The sequence below is a fragment of the Talpa occidentalis genome, unplaced genomic scaffold, assembly GCF_014898055.3.
Source record: "Talpa occidentalis isolate TD23 unplaced genomic scaffold, MPIMG_talOcc4v2.1 talOcc4.7, whole genome shotgun sequence".
NCBI classification, from domain to species: Eukaryota; Metazoa; Chordata; class Mammalia; order Eulipotyphla; family Talpidae; genus Talpa; species Talpa occidentalis.
Genome location: NW_023605083.1, coordinates 14,891,269 through 14,910,284, shown reverse-complemented (window position 1 = coordinate 14,910,284; position 19,016 = coordinate 14,891,269). Strand labels below are relative to the sequence as shown.

General features: G+C 39.1%; 1 protein-coding gene across 7 annotated transcripts in view; it reads right to left on the bottom strand.

Moving 5' to 3' along the window:
- FREM1 (FRAS1 related extracellular matrix 1) overlaps positions 1-19,016 on the bottom strand; it is a 146,957-nt gene that overhangs the window by 31,590 nt on the left and 96,351 nt on the right. For 2 of the 7 annotated variants that reach the window (XM_037491830.2, XM_037491832.2), the window contains exons 25-27: positions 10,090-10,504; positions 5,419-5,620; positions 4,554-4,698 (exon numbers count right to left, since the gene is read on the bottom strand). In XM_037491830.2, coding sequence (XP_037347727.1) covers positions 4,554-4,698; positions 5,419-5,620; positions 10,090-10,504 — 762 coding nt within the window. Of the gene's footprint in view, positions 1-4,553; positions 4,699-5,418; positions 5,621-10,089; positions 10,558-16,491; positions 17,370-19,016 lie in introns of those variants that run through there. The other 5 variants (XM_037491836.2, XM_037491837.2, XM_037491838.2 and 2 more) reach the window with 5 other exon arrangements.

The window sequence follows — 19,016 nt, the reverse complement described above, 5'->3', positions numbered from 1 at the left end:
GGCGTCACGGGGGGACGCCAGCAGCACCAGCACCAGCAGCAGCAGCAGCCGCCGCAGCCGAAGCCGAGAAGCAGCAGAACGAACGCTAGAGAGCCCAGATAGAGTGAAGACTTGCTGGGGGCTGGGAGGCCTGCCAGCCTCCCAGCCCCCCAGCCAGCACCCCTGCCTGCCATATGCCTGGTGAACCCCAAATAAAAAACCTGCAAAACTACTGAGGACTCTGACTCCTCCTTTGCCCGGTCTGCATGGGATCAGAAAACCTGCACCTGTGCCCGGTCCTGGCCTTACAATTGGCGTAAGTCGGCAAGATCCATGCAGACGGGTATTGGAGCCCTCCGAAGACCTGGAGGGACTAAGGAGAAGAGACTGTTTGCCTGTGATGATGCTGGAGGTGCCATGGCGGCACAGAAGATGGATACGTCCACGAGCTATAGGATGAGACCTGGCGTGAAGGAGACGCCCGAAAGGACCAGCCAACGACACCGGAAAGGACCAGCCAACGACACCGGATAGGACCAGCCAACGACACCGGAAAGGACCAGCCAATGACCCCTGAGGCAGCAGGCCATTGCTGAAGCAGGGAGAGGCCAATGGACTGATAGACTGATGAACTGATGATTTTGGACTGACAATCCCGCCAGAAGGCGGAGGACCTTAGCAGGTTATGTTTATTTTTTGAGAATCTGGGGGTGGCCAGTGGGCCTAGATGGCCAAAAGCAGCCTGTGTATGCCCAGTGGCCAGGTGGAGGAGAAAAGCCAACTAAGGTGGCAAAAGCTGGTACTGATGCTAAGTTGAGAAGCCCTAAAGCGGCTGTTAAGCAGCCTGGGTATGCTGAAGCCCTGTGAGTCTCGTAAAATCACCTATGGGTGATGCCCTGCTCATTCTTGAGTGAGGGTGAGGAGCTGAGGAGCCCGTCCTTGTGGGACGGGTGGGGAATGTGGCTTGGGGTGGAGCCCAAGCCAAATGCAAAGTTTGGATCCCCAACCCATGTGCTTGTGCAGTGGGTTGGCTTGAGAGCAGGGGTCTGTGAGTCGCATGGGTGGCCATGAAGGCCGAGTGTTGGAGCGACTGCAGACAGAAACCCTGAGGGTTGGCGATTACCCCCAACAGAATAAAATTGCCAATCCCAGAGCTAGTGCATCCTGGGGGTGGATGCTGTGTGCCTTGTAGCCTAGACTACAGCCAGAGAAGGCCAGGAAGCCTGACGGCTCCTGGTGTGATATAGTAGATGCCATGAGTGATTCCCCTCCCTCGTATGAGCAGTGCCTTCGGCAGCAGATTTGGTGGCTCATCTGCTGGTACCAATAATTGTCTTTTGCACTTGGTTGGTGCCCTGCCTGGACTTATTTGTGTTCTGTTGTATTTTGTTATGTTGTATTTTGTTATTTGATGTATTTGCTTTTGTGGGCCATGGCTGCATTGTTTGTTTGCTTAGAAAATTGTGTGTATATGTATAGACTGTATGGCAGAAAACCCTGAGGGGGTGGACTGTAGGGTAAAGAAAATATCAGGCTTTTCTGCCCTTCCGCCATCAGGATAGATGATGGATCCTTGTCCTGAATGCATGCCTGATGGTGGGCACCTGGAATAGGGTGTGGGCATAGGTAGATGGGATTCAGCTGAGCTAAGACTGTGCTTTTAAGGGCGGCGTCACGGGGGACGCCAGCAGCACCAGCACCAGCAGCAGCAGCAGCCGCCGCAGCCGAAGCCGAGAAGCAGCAGAACGAACGCTAGAGAGCCCAGATAGAGTGAAGACTTGCTGGGGGCTGGGAGGCCTGCCAGCCTCCCAGCCCCCCAGCCAGCACCCCTGCCTGCCATATGCCTGGTGAACCCCAAATAAAAAACCTGCAAAACTACTGAGGACTCTGACTCCTCCTTTGCCCGGTCTGCATGGGATCAGAAAACCTGCACCTGTGCCCGGTCCTGGCCTTACACTGGGTGACCAACATCTAGACAAAAAAGAGGGAGTTAAGTCTGCTGCCCCTTATCCTTAAAGTGAGTTTAATATGCTTGTTAAGGGTAGCAGTATCTTTGGTGCAGTGAGGAAAACTATGAACTCCACGGCCAGACTTCCTGCGCTCATATCTGAGCTCCTTCACTAGTAGCTGCATGAGCTTGGAAAAGTCGCTTTCTATCTCTGTGCTTCAGTTTCCTCATCTTTAAATTCTGTGTCATAATTGCACCTAACTCACAGGTGGCTGTGATGATTCAAGGGGCAATGAAATAGAGCAAACATCAATTATATTGCAAAGGCCTATGATTTATATTTCCATGTAACTAGGTTCTTGCTGGCTCTTAGGAAGAAACCCACTATTCATAGCATTGTGTCTTACTGGAAAAATGTACGTTTTGTTCCAAAAACATCTACTTACAACTGAGGTTGGGAATAACTACACCATTCAAAAATTATGCGTAATTTCTGACTCCTCCTGCCTACTCTAAAGAAAGCAACTTAGTGTGTATCAGAATAAAATCATAATTATTTTGGGGTTAGTTCTTGGTAGGTATATTTTGTACCTTTTTGTTTCATTGGTTGCAATTGTTTCAAATTGAATTGGAAACATCTGCCTAGGAACATGAAATTGAAGTAGATGTTTCAAATAGGGGAGCCTTTTTAAAATGGCCTCAATTGGGCCTCCCCTGGTGGCACAGAGGTTGAGTGCTGAGCTGTGAAGCTGCCTGCAGCCTCTGCAGAGCCGGTTCGATACCCAGTAGCTGGCGAGGGTCCCACATGACACGAAAGACCTCTCCTGCCGCACCCACTGCTCCCCTCAGCAGTGTATTTCAGTTGTCTGCCTGTTCTATTCCCCACTCTGGCTCTGGTGAATTCTCTCACCTTCCCGCGCTTCTGACTATACCCAGTGCTTTTATAAATAAATAAATAAATCTTTTAAAAAAATGGCCTCAATGAAGATTATAAATTCTTCTGTTCACATCCATGAACATGTGGATATTTAAAAATATAAATCATCTTTAAAAGCAATGTCCTTGGTAACAATAAGAATGAAAAGGGCCTGTAAGTGACATAATTGCATTAGCGCAATTGTGAGGACAATTCTTCTGTTCATACCTGGAGGATCAATGGCAGCATTATGTCAATAACAAGTCTGACTTGTTACTTTTTTGGCTGAACTATTAAAAAAGTAAATGAAGTGAATGTATTTATTGTGTTTGGAGCTGCATATTTTTGACATTTTCTTGAGGATTGGAAGACATTTGTTAGAAATTACAAGTAGTTAATATATTTTATATAAATATTGTATTTATATTTGGAAATGTGGAAACATTTCTCCTGGGTAGGAGTGAGTTTAATGAGTAGTGGTTATTCACTTTAGTTTTATAACCTCATGACTACATTTTAATGTCAGGGGCCAGCTCTTCCTTGCTCATGCCTATTTCATAACTTTTAATACTATGTACGTGGCATATGGTAACCACTTAGTAAAAAATCTGTGGAAACTAGGCACTACTACTCTTTCTCAGGCCAATGGAAGTAGGACCATGGGAGTATATTTTGAGATGTCTTTTTCTAGCAATGACTATAGAGACATCTGCTGGCATTTGCTGGCATTGCAATTCAAGACTGAAAAAGCAAGAATAAAGACTAGAGGTGGATTTCTCTTTTCTTTTCTTCCTTTGTCCATGTTCTGTTATAAAAGTCCCGTGAAAGAGTTGAAATCACCTATGATGTGTTTAGTTTGAGTAGGATATGGTGTATACCAAAACTAGGGTAAATCAAAAACTTTGTTTTCAGTTGACTAAAAAGCATCAGATTTAAAAAGAAAAAAAAAAAACACACACAAAGGACTGACTAATCTTTCTGTGGTCATCTGATGGTAAGTTATTCAAGATTTACATTACAAAATCCAGAACAGTGGACCAGTAAGTGAAATTACTATGTCTGTTGCTTATCTTAAATTTGAGGAATTATTATTCTCATTTACCTGAGAGTCATACACTATACAATGTCTTCGTGACACTCAATACCGCTCCAAGTCCATTTTCCTCTTTCCTTGGTCTAATCTTATATATGATAGGTTCATTAACTTATATAGCAGCTGGAAGTAATAATTTTGGGTTTTGTTTTGTGAGCCAAAGAGATTTTGGCTAACACTTCAGACTATCTCATTCTTCCTGGCTCCAGGGGTTTCAGAAGGCTGGTTACTAACTCAGTCCTAGAGTGACCTCTTGCTGCATGATTTGTACATTAACCTGCAATTGCCAAGACAGAAACCTCTCTGTGCGAGAAAGTGTATGCATTTACATGCATTCAATGAATTAATAGATTTTAAATATTTCCATACTCCTGTAAAACTACTAACTTTCCCAGTCTCCAGCAGTAATAAAAAGAAAATTCTTCTTCAAAATAAACTGTATGAGTTTGTGATATAGTCTATCAATTTATCCTCTTAATTTTTGTTTGAAAAAGAACAAAAACAACAATTTGTTTGAAAAAGAAAAAAACAATTTTTGTTTGAAAAAGAACAACTTTCCTAATCAGATATGTTCTGAACATTCTATACAGGACTATTGAATAAGCAAAATAATTTACAGTTGAGGTGTTGCAGAGTTCCCTGTTGGGTCCATGATTTGAAATTCCATGATATCTGAATTTACTTCCAAAGATGGGTTTATGATGTAGAGAATGGTCTTACTGTTTAAGTCCTTCTGACTAAATTTCTTGTGGATAACTTCACCTACAAAAAGAATAAATGAGTTTCATGAGTAATCTAACAAAATATTCAATAAAATTGTTTAAAATTGTACATCTCTTTTATTTTAAACATGGTTTTAAAACAGCCAAAGTGTATTTTTTAAAGAAATTACCATTATTGTAACTACCTTCAAACTCAAATGCAATGAACTTAAATTAGGCTTTAAACTTTACTTTATCCCAGAAATATTGTGCCTTAAAGAAAATACAAAAACAGGAGAGGACAATAACAAAATCTGCAATTCTATGCCATTCTGTTTCGTGATCTAACTTGATACCGTCTTCATAAAGCACAAATAATAAACAATGCACAAAAATCATTATGCACAAAAAAACACCCAATTCAGAATTTTCTAAACTAACTGCTTGACATCATTTAGAATTCATGATTAAAAAATTAGTTACAAATTTGAGATTGGTCCTCATACTGTGTGTTCCTCCTGATATATTACAGTCAGGCTATTGAAAATAACTTAGAAACAATAAACAGCTATGGACCAGTATTTCATTCTCCCACTCAAAATGAATTTGGGAAAGTTCAGCATCAAGCCTTCTGTAGCACCAATATTTGTTTATAAACTACATCTATCAGTAAGCCCAAGAGAGTGTCTACCAAATGGGTTTCCACTTAAATTACTCTCTAGCATCAGCAGCTACTGGGTATTTTAAAATGAATAATTACAAGGATTAAAGAAGTCAGTACCTGTGGTTGTGTTCTCCAGATGTCCATGTTGGGGTGCTTGTAAAATCTTAAAGATGATATGATCATCATCAGTGTCAGGATCCGATGCCTTCAACACCCGGGAAGAAATATAAATCCCATAACAGCCATTTTTCAGGAGCACCACTTGAGAAGGGGGGTGCAAGTGCGTGATGTGAGGGGGTGTTTTGTCCTGCTGGTCCACCTGAATCATCAATAATCATATAAATTATTATATAGAGGCTCTGCATCCCGATGCATAGGACTTTAAAGAGTCAACAAACTTCCCAAATTTCAAATTTTCATTCCCTTTAATTGCTAATTTCTGCTAAAAACTGTCTTCTTCACCATTTCTTCAGCAACTGTCATGATGCCTAAAAGAGAATCCAATTTTCCACTGCAAACTTTGACCTTCTTTCATGTGTCTGTTGTCTAACTCCCCCACTAAGACATAAGCCCCATGAGAGCAAAGACCAGGTCTTTTTTTTCTTCTCTATTCCCTACTGCTGGCACAGTGCCTGAACCATAACAGAAGCTCTAGGAAAAGTTGTTGAATGACAACAGTAAAACTGACCCAGGAATTGTATTGCCAGCTTAATGTTAGCTGCACAGGATTCCCCATTTTCCTAGTATTTGGTAATTTATAGTAACAAAGTTCTAAGGTTTTACAAATGCATTAAACATTTTTTAATGTATCTTTGTTCAAATGGCCTAAGTATTAATAAAAATACTTCAACAAGAAAAAAAATGTCAGGTGATCAGTTATAGGTATTTGTGCATTTGTTTCATTGAGGATGAGAACCAAGTTAACTAAACGGGCAGATTCAATTTGTGAAGATGGTGGATGGATAATTACTCACTCATGAGTAAGAAGAAAAATATAGGTTCAAATTCTACACCATCTAATTAGATGTGTCAGCCATCCAGGTCGGGCATGGAGGGCAGTCCTTATTGCAAATGATTATTGTAGGTTACAGAGGAAGTATGTTTAGCACAATTTACCACTGAAACTAGAAAACAGGTACAATAACAATGCTGTCTTCATTCCCTTTACTCCTAATCATTCATTTACTCAAAAATAATATTATGGGAATCTCAGTTCACATTAGCAAAGAAAAGAATAATTGTTAATGACAAGGCCTATATATTGTTTGTATGATAACATAAAAGAATTCTCTGCAACTATTAAAAAGATTAAGAGAATAGATGAATCATTAAAAAAATTCCACAAAATCAATAACTAGCTAAGTATAGGGGGGTTTTAATGCTAGATTTCCCTTGAAAACCAAATACCTTTGGTGACCACTTGTTTTTTAAAAAAAACATTATTACCTAAACTCTTGTTACATGTTTCCTTTTGTGTCTTTACTCATATTTGTAATAAAATGTATCCTAATATTATTAAATGTCCAGCTTCTTCAAAAGCAGGTCTTTGGCTCAGTATACTAAAAGCATTTTTAAAAGATTAGAATACAAGACATTTTATAAAAGGAAAGGCTACACTCTTGTAATCACTTGTATTGTATTTTCTGAAAATCATCTCAGACTTGCCTAAACTATAGGAAGCAGGGACTGGTTGACCCTTTCTCCCTCACCTCCAACTGCACCCGCTTTTAAGGAAGATCACAGGAATGACTGCTGCAAGATTTCATTATCTTGGTCAGACAGACACGATTTCCTGTATAATAAATGTCAGATTAGTGTCTACTGGTATCAGTGAAATGCACCTGTGTTTTACACTTGACAAGTCTTGAAGCTTTACCCTTCCTTGCTTACCCCAATTGGTACATTTAGAGTGGTATACCCACACTTGGGAGATTTATTTGGACAGAGTCATCACTTTGAGGTGGTTAATATCATATTGCCTTGCCAAAAAGAGACTGAAGGGGCATCTCCCCCACTGCTGATGGGGACCAGTCACTTTCTAAATGGCTTGAGCACTCAACTCAAAGAAATTGGGGAGCTGGAATTATGGGTGAAAATGTGAGGCTCTCCCTGTGAGGCTTTTAACCATGTTTTTGTTTTTTTGGCATGGAAATCCTTGCGAATCTTTACAACATATATCCAACATTTTTCTATCAGTAAATTCTGTAACTTGTAGTGGGTACCTCTCTATGATAACTATGTTCTGTAAGATGAGTATTGATATTGGAAAGACTTGATTTAAATTCTAGTACTTCTCTACACTCTACACCTTTCCTTCTCTTCTCTGGAGTATAGGAAAGAACACTTGTGTCTGCACTCATAATGGATAACTCCTACAAATACAGCCAAGTAGACCCCCAGAAGATTATTCTTGGTTGGACAGCACAATGACATTCCCCTACCTAGTGTGGGGAGTCAGGAATCAAGAAAATGACTATTAATACACTAAAAAGTGTGAGTAATAGCATTAAAATATATAACAAAAACCATAATTATGTTACTGTATAAACAGTACTTCTCACACACCATGTCAGTTCTAGCAATATCTTCTGACTTCTTCCAGTACACCATTATTTCATTACATTTCCTAAAGCTCTCTACTGCCAAAGATTCATGATGTATGCATTATATATTATCATGACTCCCTCACCTTTCTACTCAGATCCTACCTTAAATAGAGACCATGATGACTAATTTTTGTGTCAATTTGGTTAGTCTATAATGTCCACTTGTTTGGTCAAACACCCAGCTAGATATTGCTGTGGAGGTGTTTTTTTTAGATGTTTCTCCTTAGCTTTGTGTTTTTTTTTTAACACACACACACACACACACACATATATATCCATTTATATTTTCCTTAGAAAGGGATATATATATATATATATATATATATATATGTTTTTGTGGAGGTATTTTTAAGAGTTGATTAACATTTATGAGCTCACATCAACTCTCCAACATTTAACTATGTAGGTTTTATCCTGTCCTTCCTCCCGTTTAGTGTTTTGTTATTGACTCATAATATTCTTGTTCGTGCTTCTGATTTCATATTCCTATTGTCATTTGACTCAGAGTTTTGTGTTTTGTTTTTTTCTTGTAGAATGCCTTCCAACATTTCTTGTAGGGCAGGTTTGATGCTTATCAACCCCATTTACTTCTATTTGTCTAAGAAAGCCTTTATTTCACTTGCATATCTGCATGATAATTTTGCAGGATAGAGTATTCTTGGCTGGCAGTTCTTGTCTTTTAGGATTGTGAATACTTCATTCTACTCTCTTCTTGCCTGGAGGGTGACTGGGGTGAAATCCAAGGAAAGCCTAATTTGGATGCCTTTTTATAATATCTTCTTTTCTCTGGATACCTATAATTTTTTCTGTATCTTTGATTTTTGATACTTTAATAATGATGTGTCTTGGTGTAGGTCATTTTGCATTTAGATTGATTAATATTTAAATCAGTAAACTGTGACTATAGCAGACTACCCTCCATAATGTGGTGGATCTTATCCAAACAGTTGAAGGTTATAAGAGAAAACATTAAACTCCCCTAAAGAGAAAGGAATTCATCCTCCAGACTGCCTTTGAAGTCAAGACAACAACATCAACTGCTGCTGAAATTTCCAGACTGCTGTCCTGTCCTGTATTGTCAGACCCCAATTGCATCAGCCAAGTCCTAAAAATAAATCAATCTTCTCTCTCTCTCTCTCTCTCTCTCTCTCTCTCTCTCTCTCTCTCTCACACACACACACACACACACACACACACAACTATTGGTCCTATTTCCCTGAAAAACCCTGACCAACCAACCCAAAAACTAAAGAGAAAGAGAGTATTATGATTACTTTATATAATGAGAATGCATCTTGAAGTAACAAATAGCTTTATCTTCTTTATGGTTAGTGGAATTATGTAGAATAGGGTGAACCAAGGAGCATGGATTCAAGAGTCTGAGAATGAGAGCATAGATGATGCATTTTGACTAAAAAAGAAAAAAACATTATGTCCTCCAAAAATCATCACAGTAGTCAACACAAATGAGGTGGTTTATTGCCAGAGAAGAGACATATATGTCTGGGATCAGAAAAACTTGAGTCTTTTATGTATTGGACCAAATACATAAACTGAACTGAATATTATAAATTTGAGATTATAAAACTTACCTCATAGGATTTTTATGAGAGCTAAATGAGATTTATGTAATGTGACACTCCAACAATTATAGCTTGCTACAAGTATGTTCCTTCCCATTATTACATGTGAAATGATGCTGCTTTATAGGTTTTTATGTGTTTAATTGAAAACCATTAAAATTGCATAGACCAACAAGCATTAGCATAATATATAGTTAGGTATCATGAGTAGTTACAAGATACAGAATATTTACTATATGTAAGATAATATGCTACATAGTCTTATTTAATTCTTGCTGAAATTATTTTACAAAGAAAGAAAAGTATAATCAGAAGAGTTAAAGAATTGTTTTGAAGGCCACACAACAAAAAAATGACAAAACAAAAATTCCAAATTTTGCTGTTTTTTGTTCTACCACTGACTCTTGAGGTCAGTCATTAGCCTCTATGCAGGGACTACATCTGCTTTGCTCATATTAATGTGCCTGGTGCCTTGTATAATGGTTGGCATGCTGTAGAAGCACAGTACATATTTGAATGAAAGAAAAGGAAAAATCAGTTCTCTTTGAAGTCATTTTTTCCACATCTCTGACAATGAATTGTATATTTATCATACTAACCTGGATGGTGAATGAAACAGGGTCTTGCCACACTCTCCCATCCACAATAAAGCCTTGGTTTGTCCTGTCTGTGGCCACAAAAGTGAAGTGGTCAACCTGGGAGTCCCCTCCCAAGTGGCTATAGGCCACATTCTTGCTGTCCACATCTTGTTGAGTAAAGTTGTGTTGAAGCAGTATTGTCCCCCTCAGGTAGAGTTGGCCATACTGGGGGAGCTGAGCCACAAGGAAGGTGAGGTTTTCTGCTGCTGTGTCAGGATCTGTCAGCTGAAGGAGGTCAGAGGAAAGCAGGCCCATGGCCCCTTCGGCTACTCTCAGCCCCTTGTTCCTGGTCACCACAGGTAAGGCTCTGTCCACAGTCTCCACTGTGATCTCAAATACCCCGTGCTTGGTCTGCAGTCCATTGCTGATGATGAATCTGGCAAAGAGAGGCAAGGTAGCCTTCAGCATGGATTCTGGTGTCACCATCTACTGGAATGAAATGATAACAATACACACCTTTACTAAAGGACATGCTGTATTGTGACTCAAATGAAAACTCAAGGGCAATTCTTTCAGGACACCATTCTGTGCATTAATGCAGTTGCCAGTTAACACACAAATTAACCATTCTACACCCCAAAGTATTTTCTCAGCAACATTGTGTTTCTCAGCTCAAGTGATGGAGCAGGCTAATCCTGCCAATACTATTTCCCAAGTTGTTGGTACTTAGTATAGTTCCTTGCCCCAAATAAGCATTTCACATCTAATTAGACCCATTGCATGAGTTTGAAGAGTACACTCATTTTATATATTTACAACTGGCAATGTATTTTCTTGGCATTTAATAAGTTAAATTGTTAAAATATTATGAAGCCTATTTTATTGTATTCATAAATTTTCAAGGTAAATTTCTTTTTTTTTTTTAAGATTTATTTTTATTTATTTATACAAGCACTGGGTACAGTCAGAAGCATGGCAGGGTGAGAGAATTCACCAGAGCCAGAGCGGGGAGCAGAGCAGGCAGAAGGACCAAAGTACACTGCTGAGGGGAGCAGCGGGAGGCAGGAGAGATCTGTGCGCCATGTGGGATTCCCCCTGTGGTGGCCGGGGAGCAGCCAGGGATCAAACCGGTGCTGCAGAGGCTGTGGGCAGCTTCGCAACCCAGCGCTCAACCGCTAGGCCACCAGGGAGGGCCCTCAAGGTAAATTTCTTAAGAAGAGCTCTTTAATCTCCCCCCTTTTTATTTCATTTTTTAAAAGATTTATTTATTTATGCACAAGAACTGGGGTACAGGCCAGAGCTGCTGGGGGTGGAGGATTCACCAGAGTAGAGTGGGGAACAAACAGGCAGATAGGTTGAAATACATTGCTGAGGGGAGCAGCAGGCGAAATAGGAGAGGTCTGCTGAGCCATGTGGTTAGATCCCTGGCAGGACTGAGAACAAACTCAAGTTGCAGAGGCTGCAGATAGCTTCGCAGTGCTGTGCTTAATTCCTTGTGCCCCCAGGGAGGCCCCATCTCCCCCTTTTTAAACCTCCTTTGCACTATCTTTTGTAAAGTAAAAGATGGACTACATAAGTCTAAAACATCATAGGATGTGCTAATCCATTATATTTTCTTGTGTTTCTATATTCACACCTATTAAGATATATGCAAGCTATCCTGGAAAAGGATTAGTTCCCTGCTTTAAAGGAAAGAAATTTATAGCAGAAAGGTCCAGAAACTTGGTGGAAGAGTACAAGGTAGGGAGGAGAACTCAGGTTTTTGACCTCATACCGCTGCTCTTATAGTTTTTAATAAATGCCTGCTCAGCAATCCACTTAGAAAATGCTGTCAGGCCTGATCACTGCCATAGAACTCTAAAGAGAAAGCTGAAATGACACAAATGGAAGGTAAGCACATTCTCTCTCACTAGTGTGGATTTGTGATACCAGCATGTGCTTCTGGTTACACTGATCAGTAAATCACATTCTGCCCACCACTGCCAATCTCAAATTAAAACTAATTTAAGTTATCTTTAGAAATTTTCAAAATGTAATTGCTAAGGATAATTGAGAGTATTAATATCTTAAGCAAACAAAACATACTATTAAGCTGGAAAAGTTAGGAAATCATTACTTTTAAGTGGAACTGACAAATTCAACACAGATCAAAAAAGTGCACTTTGAAATAATTGCAGAGTTGCGTCTAATAGTTTTTCCCATGCACCATAGTGCTAGAAATATTCATAGAGAATACACTCTTTACTCCATGGATATAAAACTAAAAATAAAGTTAGTGGAATATAACACTGACTTATGTAAGAATGTTTTGGAAGGTTCTTTTACTTAGAGAAGAGATGGGGTTTATATTTATTTTACTAATCCAATAAAGTTGACCAGTGAGTTATTAATACTTTGTAACATGTGGCCTGTCCTGTCCTTCAGTATTTGAGGATTGATGTTTACTTCTGACCACAAAGGAACCTGATACCAGATTGTCTGAGCGCAGTGAGTCAAACAGCTTGCCTGGAGCAAAGGACTCAGGAGGAAGAGCTTAACAAAGCTGGACAAAAAGTAGAGGAAGATGTATTTGAGTGAGTACAGATTTTGCTTTGAAGGCTAGACTAACCCTTTTCAGCTTTGTAGCTATCTAGTTGATAAGACTGTCTATAAGGAAAATATGATATGATAGAAAAAAGAATCTATGTCTGAAAAGTTAAAAGTGTTGTGAAATATAACATAAAGCAAATTTTGCTATTTCATACACCTAGATTTATAAAGAATACAACCTGTTTCCTACTCCTCTCCACTACCACCACTGCATTGTTTCTACTTTGAATAAAGGTATTGAATTAAATTTAAAATTTTGATTAAGCAAAATCACATCATTTTCTTTAAAAAAAAACAGCTTTTCTTTGGTAAGTAAAACTTTTCATAAATATGTGCTCAGGAAACTTCATTGCTGGATCATGAAGTACTTACAACGTTTATTAATTTGTAAAATTAAAAAAAAGAACAGCACATTCAGAAAAATATGCATGTTCAACTTTTAGTCCCATCAACAGTTTCAAAAGTCAAGTGATATGCACTTTTAGTTATAAAAGTCATGTTCTATTTCTCAGGGAAAATTTTTCATGAAATTATGCCATTATTCCATTGTTTCCTTTTATTTTTTTCATGTTTCGTCTCTGTAGCCTCAAATCTGACACAAGATAATATAACGAGGAAGCAAGGTATTCCCTCATTGCCTCTAATTTCTCCTTTTTCTGCTTCACACATCCAGACAAAATTATGTTTCATGCTTCCTTTTTACCCTCTTTCACAAGTAAAGTGACTCTCCATTCCTTTCCAGACCCCCATATCAAAATGTGCCCTGTGAAGAGTGTTAAACCAGACATTTATAGTATAGCATAATTTTAAGCCATAGGACATGTATTTTCAGCATTAGCATTAATTGTGGAATTAAAGACTTGGTTCCCATTAAAGACATTTCAAGTATTGGTAGGAAAGATAGGAAAAGGAAAGGGGAAATAAAGGGAGAGCCACGAATGTGGGGCAAAGAGTATCTGATTCCAACTTTCCTTTCTGGAGACTGAATTTGAAAATTTCCTGAGTGGGTCCTCAAAGTTCAGTCTCAGGACAGCGGCCTTTATCTACGCATGCATGACCTATGTGAGAGCACTCAAGTTGACTCATGGTCCAGGTTGCCTATGTCAAACTCCTTCCTGAGTGATGGTAGGGAACCGACATGCCGGAACTCGGCAGCGTGCCATCAGACAGATGGGAGTGAGGGCAAGCGGGCCAGGGACCATCTAAGAGTAAGAAATATGTTTACTGAGGTCAGTGTTCTCAGCTGAGGCACCAAGGCAGCTGTCTGCACTGAACTAAAGCTAATAAGCCAGTGGTGAAAAGGATGCAATTTTTAAACATGACTGGATCAAAAACATCATTTTGTTTTCATGATTAACAGCACAAACTATTCACAGAGACACATTATCAGAGAGAGAGCCAGGATGAACGGCCATGGTTGACTTCCCAGTCCCAAGAAACCAAGCAGAACAAGTGCAACCAGGGCTTTTCCTGTTTGCAAAGGTTGACCAGATGATCTTCTAAATGCCCCCCTCTTACAAAGAAACCCTCCAAACACATTCTCAATTTTTAAAACAACAGAGCCATTGCTATAATGGCGTCCATTCCAAGGTTAAGAAACTGGTGTGTCGAGGTAGCAGCTCCTTCTGTGGGTCCATTTTGTTTAATTTCCTTTATTCTGCCCCCTGAGAAGAGACACGGCCAAGTTGACCACTGTTCTCATGAAATTTGGGGAATGACTTTCAGATCTGTCTGGGGTGCCTGCCTGGTCTGATTTCACCATTACCATGGTGCTTTCAAGCTTTCTGCATTTCCTGGCAATAGAGTTGGCTGAAGAATCTGCCATCTGTCATGGCATTTAAAAGATAAAAATGGAATCATAAATAGAGCCAGTTCCTCAGGAAAAAAAAAAAAGTCCAGCCGGCATGTCAAAATGGAGGACATTAGCATGTTCTTTTAGTACCCGGCTGCCAGCAGCTGAAGTCAGCTTGCTAATCACTTGGTGTCATCTGTCCTAGAATGTGCTGCCAAATCTTTCTTCCAGGCCAGCAGCACCAAACAATGCAGGAGAAATTTATGATTCACAAAATATTTTTGCAGAAGGTAAAATCTGACCATTAAACTCCCCCGTTTAATTAATGCTGCCATATCTTACGTTAAAAAGAGAAAGGGGGAAAATCCACTACCATAGAATTTATCTCTTTCACCCAGCCAAATTCCTTGCCAGATTTAACAGCAAGCAACATAAATTTAGGTGGTTAGATTGGTTGCATATATTTAATTTTTAAAAAGCACCATGATCACACTTTCATTAAAACAGGCTTTCAGCTTTGGTTTAGTGCCACTTGACAAACAACACAGCAGTCCATGATAGGGTTAGTGAAATGACAAGATTAAAACGAGGTTCTCAGGCAGATGCTAGGCTCTTCCGTTATAAATATGCAAAATTGCTGGCCCAACATCAGAATGACACATTGAGGAGGTTCCTTCGCACAAGTTCATATTCTCCACAAATTTTTGGTGAAATAAGGTATGATGGAAGGAGCTCTCCAACATGAGATCTCAGTCCAAATTCAATTTTGATAGTCAGTTATGTCCATTTAGGTGACTTTCTTTACCACTTGGAACCTCGGTTTTCCCATGGATACAATGGGAACAAACCATCTCTTCAAGGTGGTAGTGCAAGAAATGGTATAAAAACAAGGGTCTAGCACACTGTCTGAAACATTGCACGTGGTCAGGCAATACTAACTTTCCCTCATATAAATGAAAAAATTGGGCTAAATCAATGTTTTTTGACAATTGTCATTTATTTTCTTCCTGTTAATCTGTTTCTTAATCTTAAATCATTCAAACAACATCTTCATAATTTTTGGTATGTTTTGGTGCTACCTGTACTTTTATTACTTAATATTTTGCTTGGTAGCAACTTACTTTTTTACTTAAATGCACTTAAAAGGAAACCTTTAGCTACCCAAAGCTGCAAGTTTTAACTACTAAAACCTTGATTACCATGAATAGTACAAAAATAAATGCAAGAAAACAATGTTTTAATTCTAGCTAGATCTTGTTGCCCAAACACTTGGTACTGAAAACTTTTCTTTGTTAAAAAGGAAAACGAGTGAATATTGAAGAATTATTGAGGATATATTGGCACCCACTTGAGAATTCCTTCTTCAAACAATCAGAAGGATTCAGAAAACTTCAAGGGAGTTACTTCTCACTCTTGATCCCCTATCATTTACTATTTCTTCCTGTACCAAACCATGTCATTTGGCATCTTTGTGACACTGGTGGTGCAAATCACTTTAAGAAACAGTGTGTCAGACTTTTTATTAACAGAAAATCTTGACCAGAAACCCAATGTGCCAAAAAACATTTAAAAACCAAAATTGAAAAAAAAAGCCATTAAAAAGCAAAACAAAGCTCCATCAGTTAATTGGGGTGAGGGTGCCAGAGGCCCATCATCAGAGTACCATCATTTGTCTCTACAAGGCCCATTGAGGGTTTCTGCACTCCTTACAGCTCCTACAAACATTCTTGGAACAATGGATTGAACCAGATCTGTGTTACTAGTCCTGACGGGCAGAGTTTTTAAAAATACAAATTCTTGGACTTTGCAAAGTCATCTCATCACAAGGATTTGTGATTTGTGTTTTTATAAATCTTCCAGATAATTCTCTTGAGGATCGAGAAAATTAGAAATTTGCTAGGATAAATGATTTCCAAAATGCCATCTATTATGAATCACTATAGATATTAATTAGGTTATTTTCACAAGATTTGACAATCCTCATATATAAAGATTTTATTTTTCATTCTCAGTTAATCATCACCAGGTGACTAATACCTAACCTTCATTTCTGAACATCCTTTTGCCTTCATTCACTGGCTCCTCCACAAAGGTTACTGGTTTCTGCAATACAAACATTAATGAGTTCAGCAGACTCTTCTGTGGGTAGTGACTGGGGGAAGAGAGACTAGACGGGAGCAAGAAGTTCCAAAATCAGGTGTAAAATTTAAAACTCTGAATCTTATATACATGGATGAAATCAAGAAGTAGCCAACATCTATTAGCAACCAGAAAAATTGTTGTTCTTTATAACTTCTTACTTCCTTCAAGATATGCTTGGTGTTGTAAGGATCAAGAAGTGGGGGAAGGAGGCTCAAGGAACAAATGTGATTAGTAGTAGTAGTAGTAGTAGTAGTAGTAGTAGTAGTAGTAGTAGTAGCAGCAGCAGCTAATAGTTATTTGGTTCCTCCTAAGATATTGTTTTAAGTACGTTACATGCATAAATCTATTTAAACCATCCCAAAACCCTTTGAGGTAGATGTCATGAGCAGCATTACTTTTCATATAAGAGAAAATGGGCACTCATAAAGGACAGAGTTGGGAGTATGGAGGCTGGAAAATAAAATAAAATGAAAAACAATTGTGGAACCATTCTCAGTCTGGGTAACAACCAACCAACTAAGCCATTCTGAGGCCAGAAGTTGTTGGAGGTCAGATCCCAGGCATGTCTGGGTACCCCAGCATTTGAGGTGTGCCCAAACTTGTCCACAAATGAAATCACAACATCAAGCCATGCCCACAATTGAAATTCAATCCCTGCTTGACAAACCTTCACCAATCAGAATTGCAAATGACTGAAAACCTCATTTGCATATAGTGACACACAACAACCCTTTTTGCCTATATAAGGAGCAACCCAGCAGAGTTCTTTTTTTTTTTTAAGTTTTTTTTTTTATTTATTTACACAAGAACTGGGGTACAGGCCAGATGTGTGGGAGGGTGAGAGGATTCACCAGAGACAGAGTGGGGAACAGAGCAGGCAGACTGACTGAAATACACTCCTGGGGGGAGCAGCGGGCGAGACAGGAGAGGTCTGCATGCCATGTGGGACCCTCACCTGCCGGCAGGGATCTAATGGCAGCTGCAGAGGCTGCAGACAGCTTCACAGTGCTGCGCTCAACCGTCTGCGCCACCAGGGGAGGCCCTCCCCAGCAAAGTTCTTTGGACATAAACCTGAAGCACTCCTTGAGAATGTATCCTGGACTGCTGAAGCCAGGGACAAGCATAAACTTGACTGTAATACTCAAACTGCAAAGCAAAGCTTCAACTGTAACACAGTTGCTGTAAATCCACCCCACTAGGTATAGGAGTTACAGGGCCATAAATGATCCCACACATGCTCCTTAGTGACTATACTATGCCACTTCTCAAGCAAAAGAAACAGCATGAAAAGGAATCTTCACAGCTCATGTTTTTGCTAATGTCTACCAAGACTCAAGCACTGAATTGTTATTAAGATACTGTTAAGGTCATAGGTCAAGAGAAAAAAGCAGCTATTCAAATTTCCTGGGATTTTTTTTGTTTAACAGTTGAACTATGCAAATCATCATTTGAAATGCTAAAATAGCATGCAAGATAATCTTTACTGACATTTAAACAGTGCTTTGTATTGCGGATATGTTGAACTTAGGTCAATAAAATGTATGATAGAGTGCTATTTGGACATGGGTATGTGAGAACACTCAATATTTTATAGGAACTCACTGAATAATATAGGAACATGCTACATTTTTGTTCTTTTACAGGGTTCTTTTGAAGGTTGTATTCTAACATGATCAAAATTATCCAAGAATGGATAATGAATTGCAACTGACTGAAACGGCAGATGAACCAGTAGTCTCAAAGCCTCCTTCATTACTGGCAAAATCCAGGGTTGGGTATGGGCTATGGTTCCCCCAAAGGCTGGCTCATCCAAACCGTCCTGGTTCCTATTCTAGGTCTGGAGATCTATATTTCAATCAAGGACCTCCAGTTTGGCTAGCTTTGAGAACTGCTACATATAGGTGCTGTAGAATTTTCTTCCTTTATGTGACTGGAAACAGATTTCAATATTTTACACATGAATAGAGACTTTCATTACTATTGTATCTTTGCCTTTTCACTAGATTGTTATTCATCCCAATGATTTATTTGATACAGAATCCTTGAACAGGTGCACAGCCACCAATTAAAACCTTGTTTCTATGGGGAAATATGATCCACTTTATGACAACATGATTTATGATATAGTTACCAGAACACATTGTGTCAAAAGGCAGTGTCTGCTTATGCCAAATGTTTACTAGTAAATATATTTTCCTCCGAAAAACATGCTCAAAAAAGAGGTAAACTATTTCTCTACATCTCTCTTTAGCTGGGATCCTCAGGTCTTCACATTACAATACAAGAACAGCTTGCATTTAAATTTGCTTATGTGTTTATTTTTAAACAAGCCCTAATTTCTTGCCTTGCTGCTGTCATTTTAACTGTGCACCTCACCTTTCTTACACCTAGGAAGTAAAAGAAGAATCACAGCTGGAAAAGGATT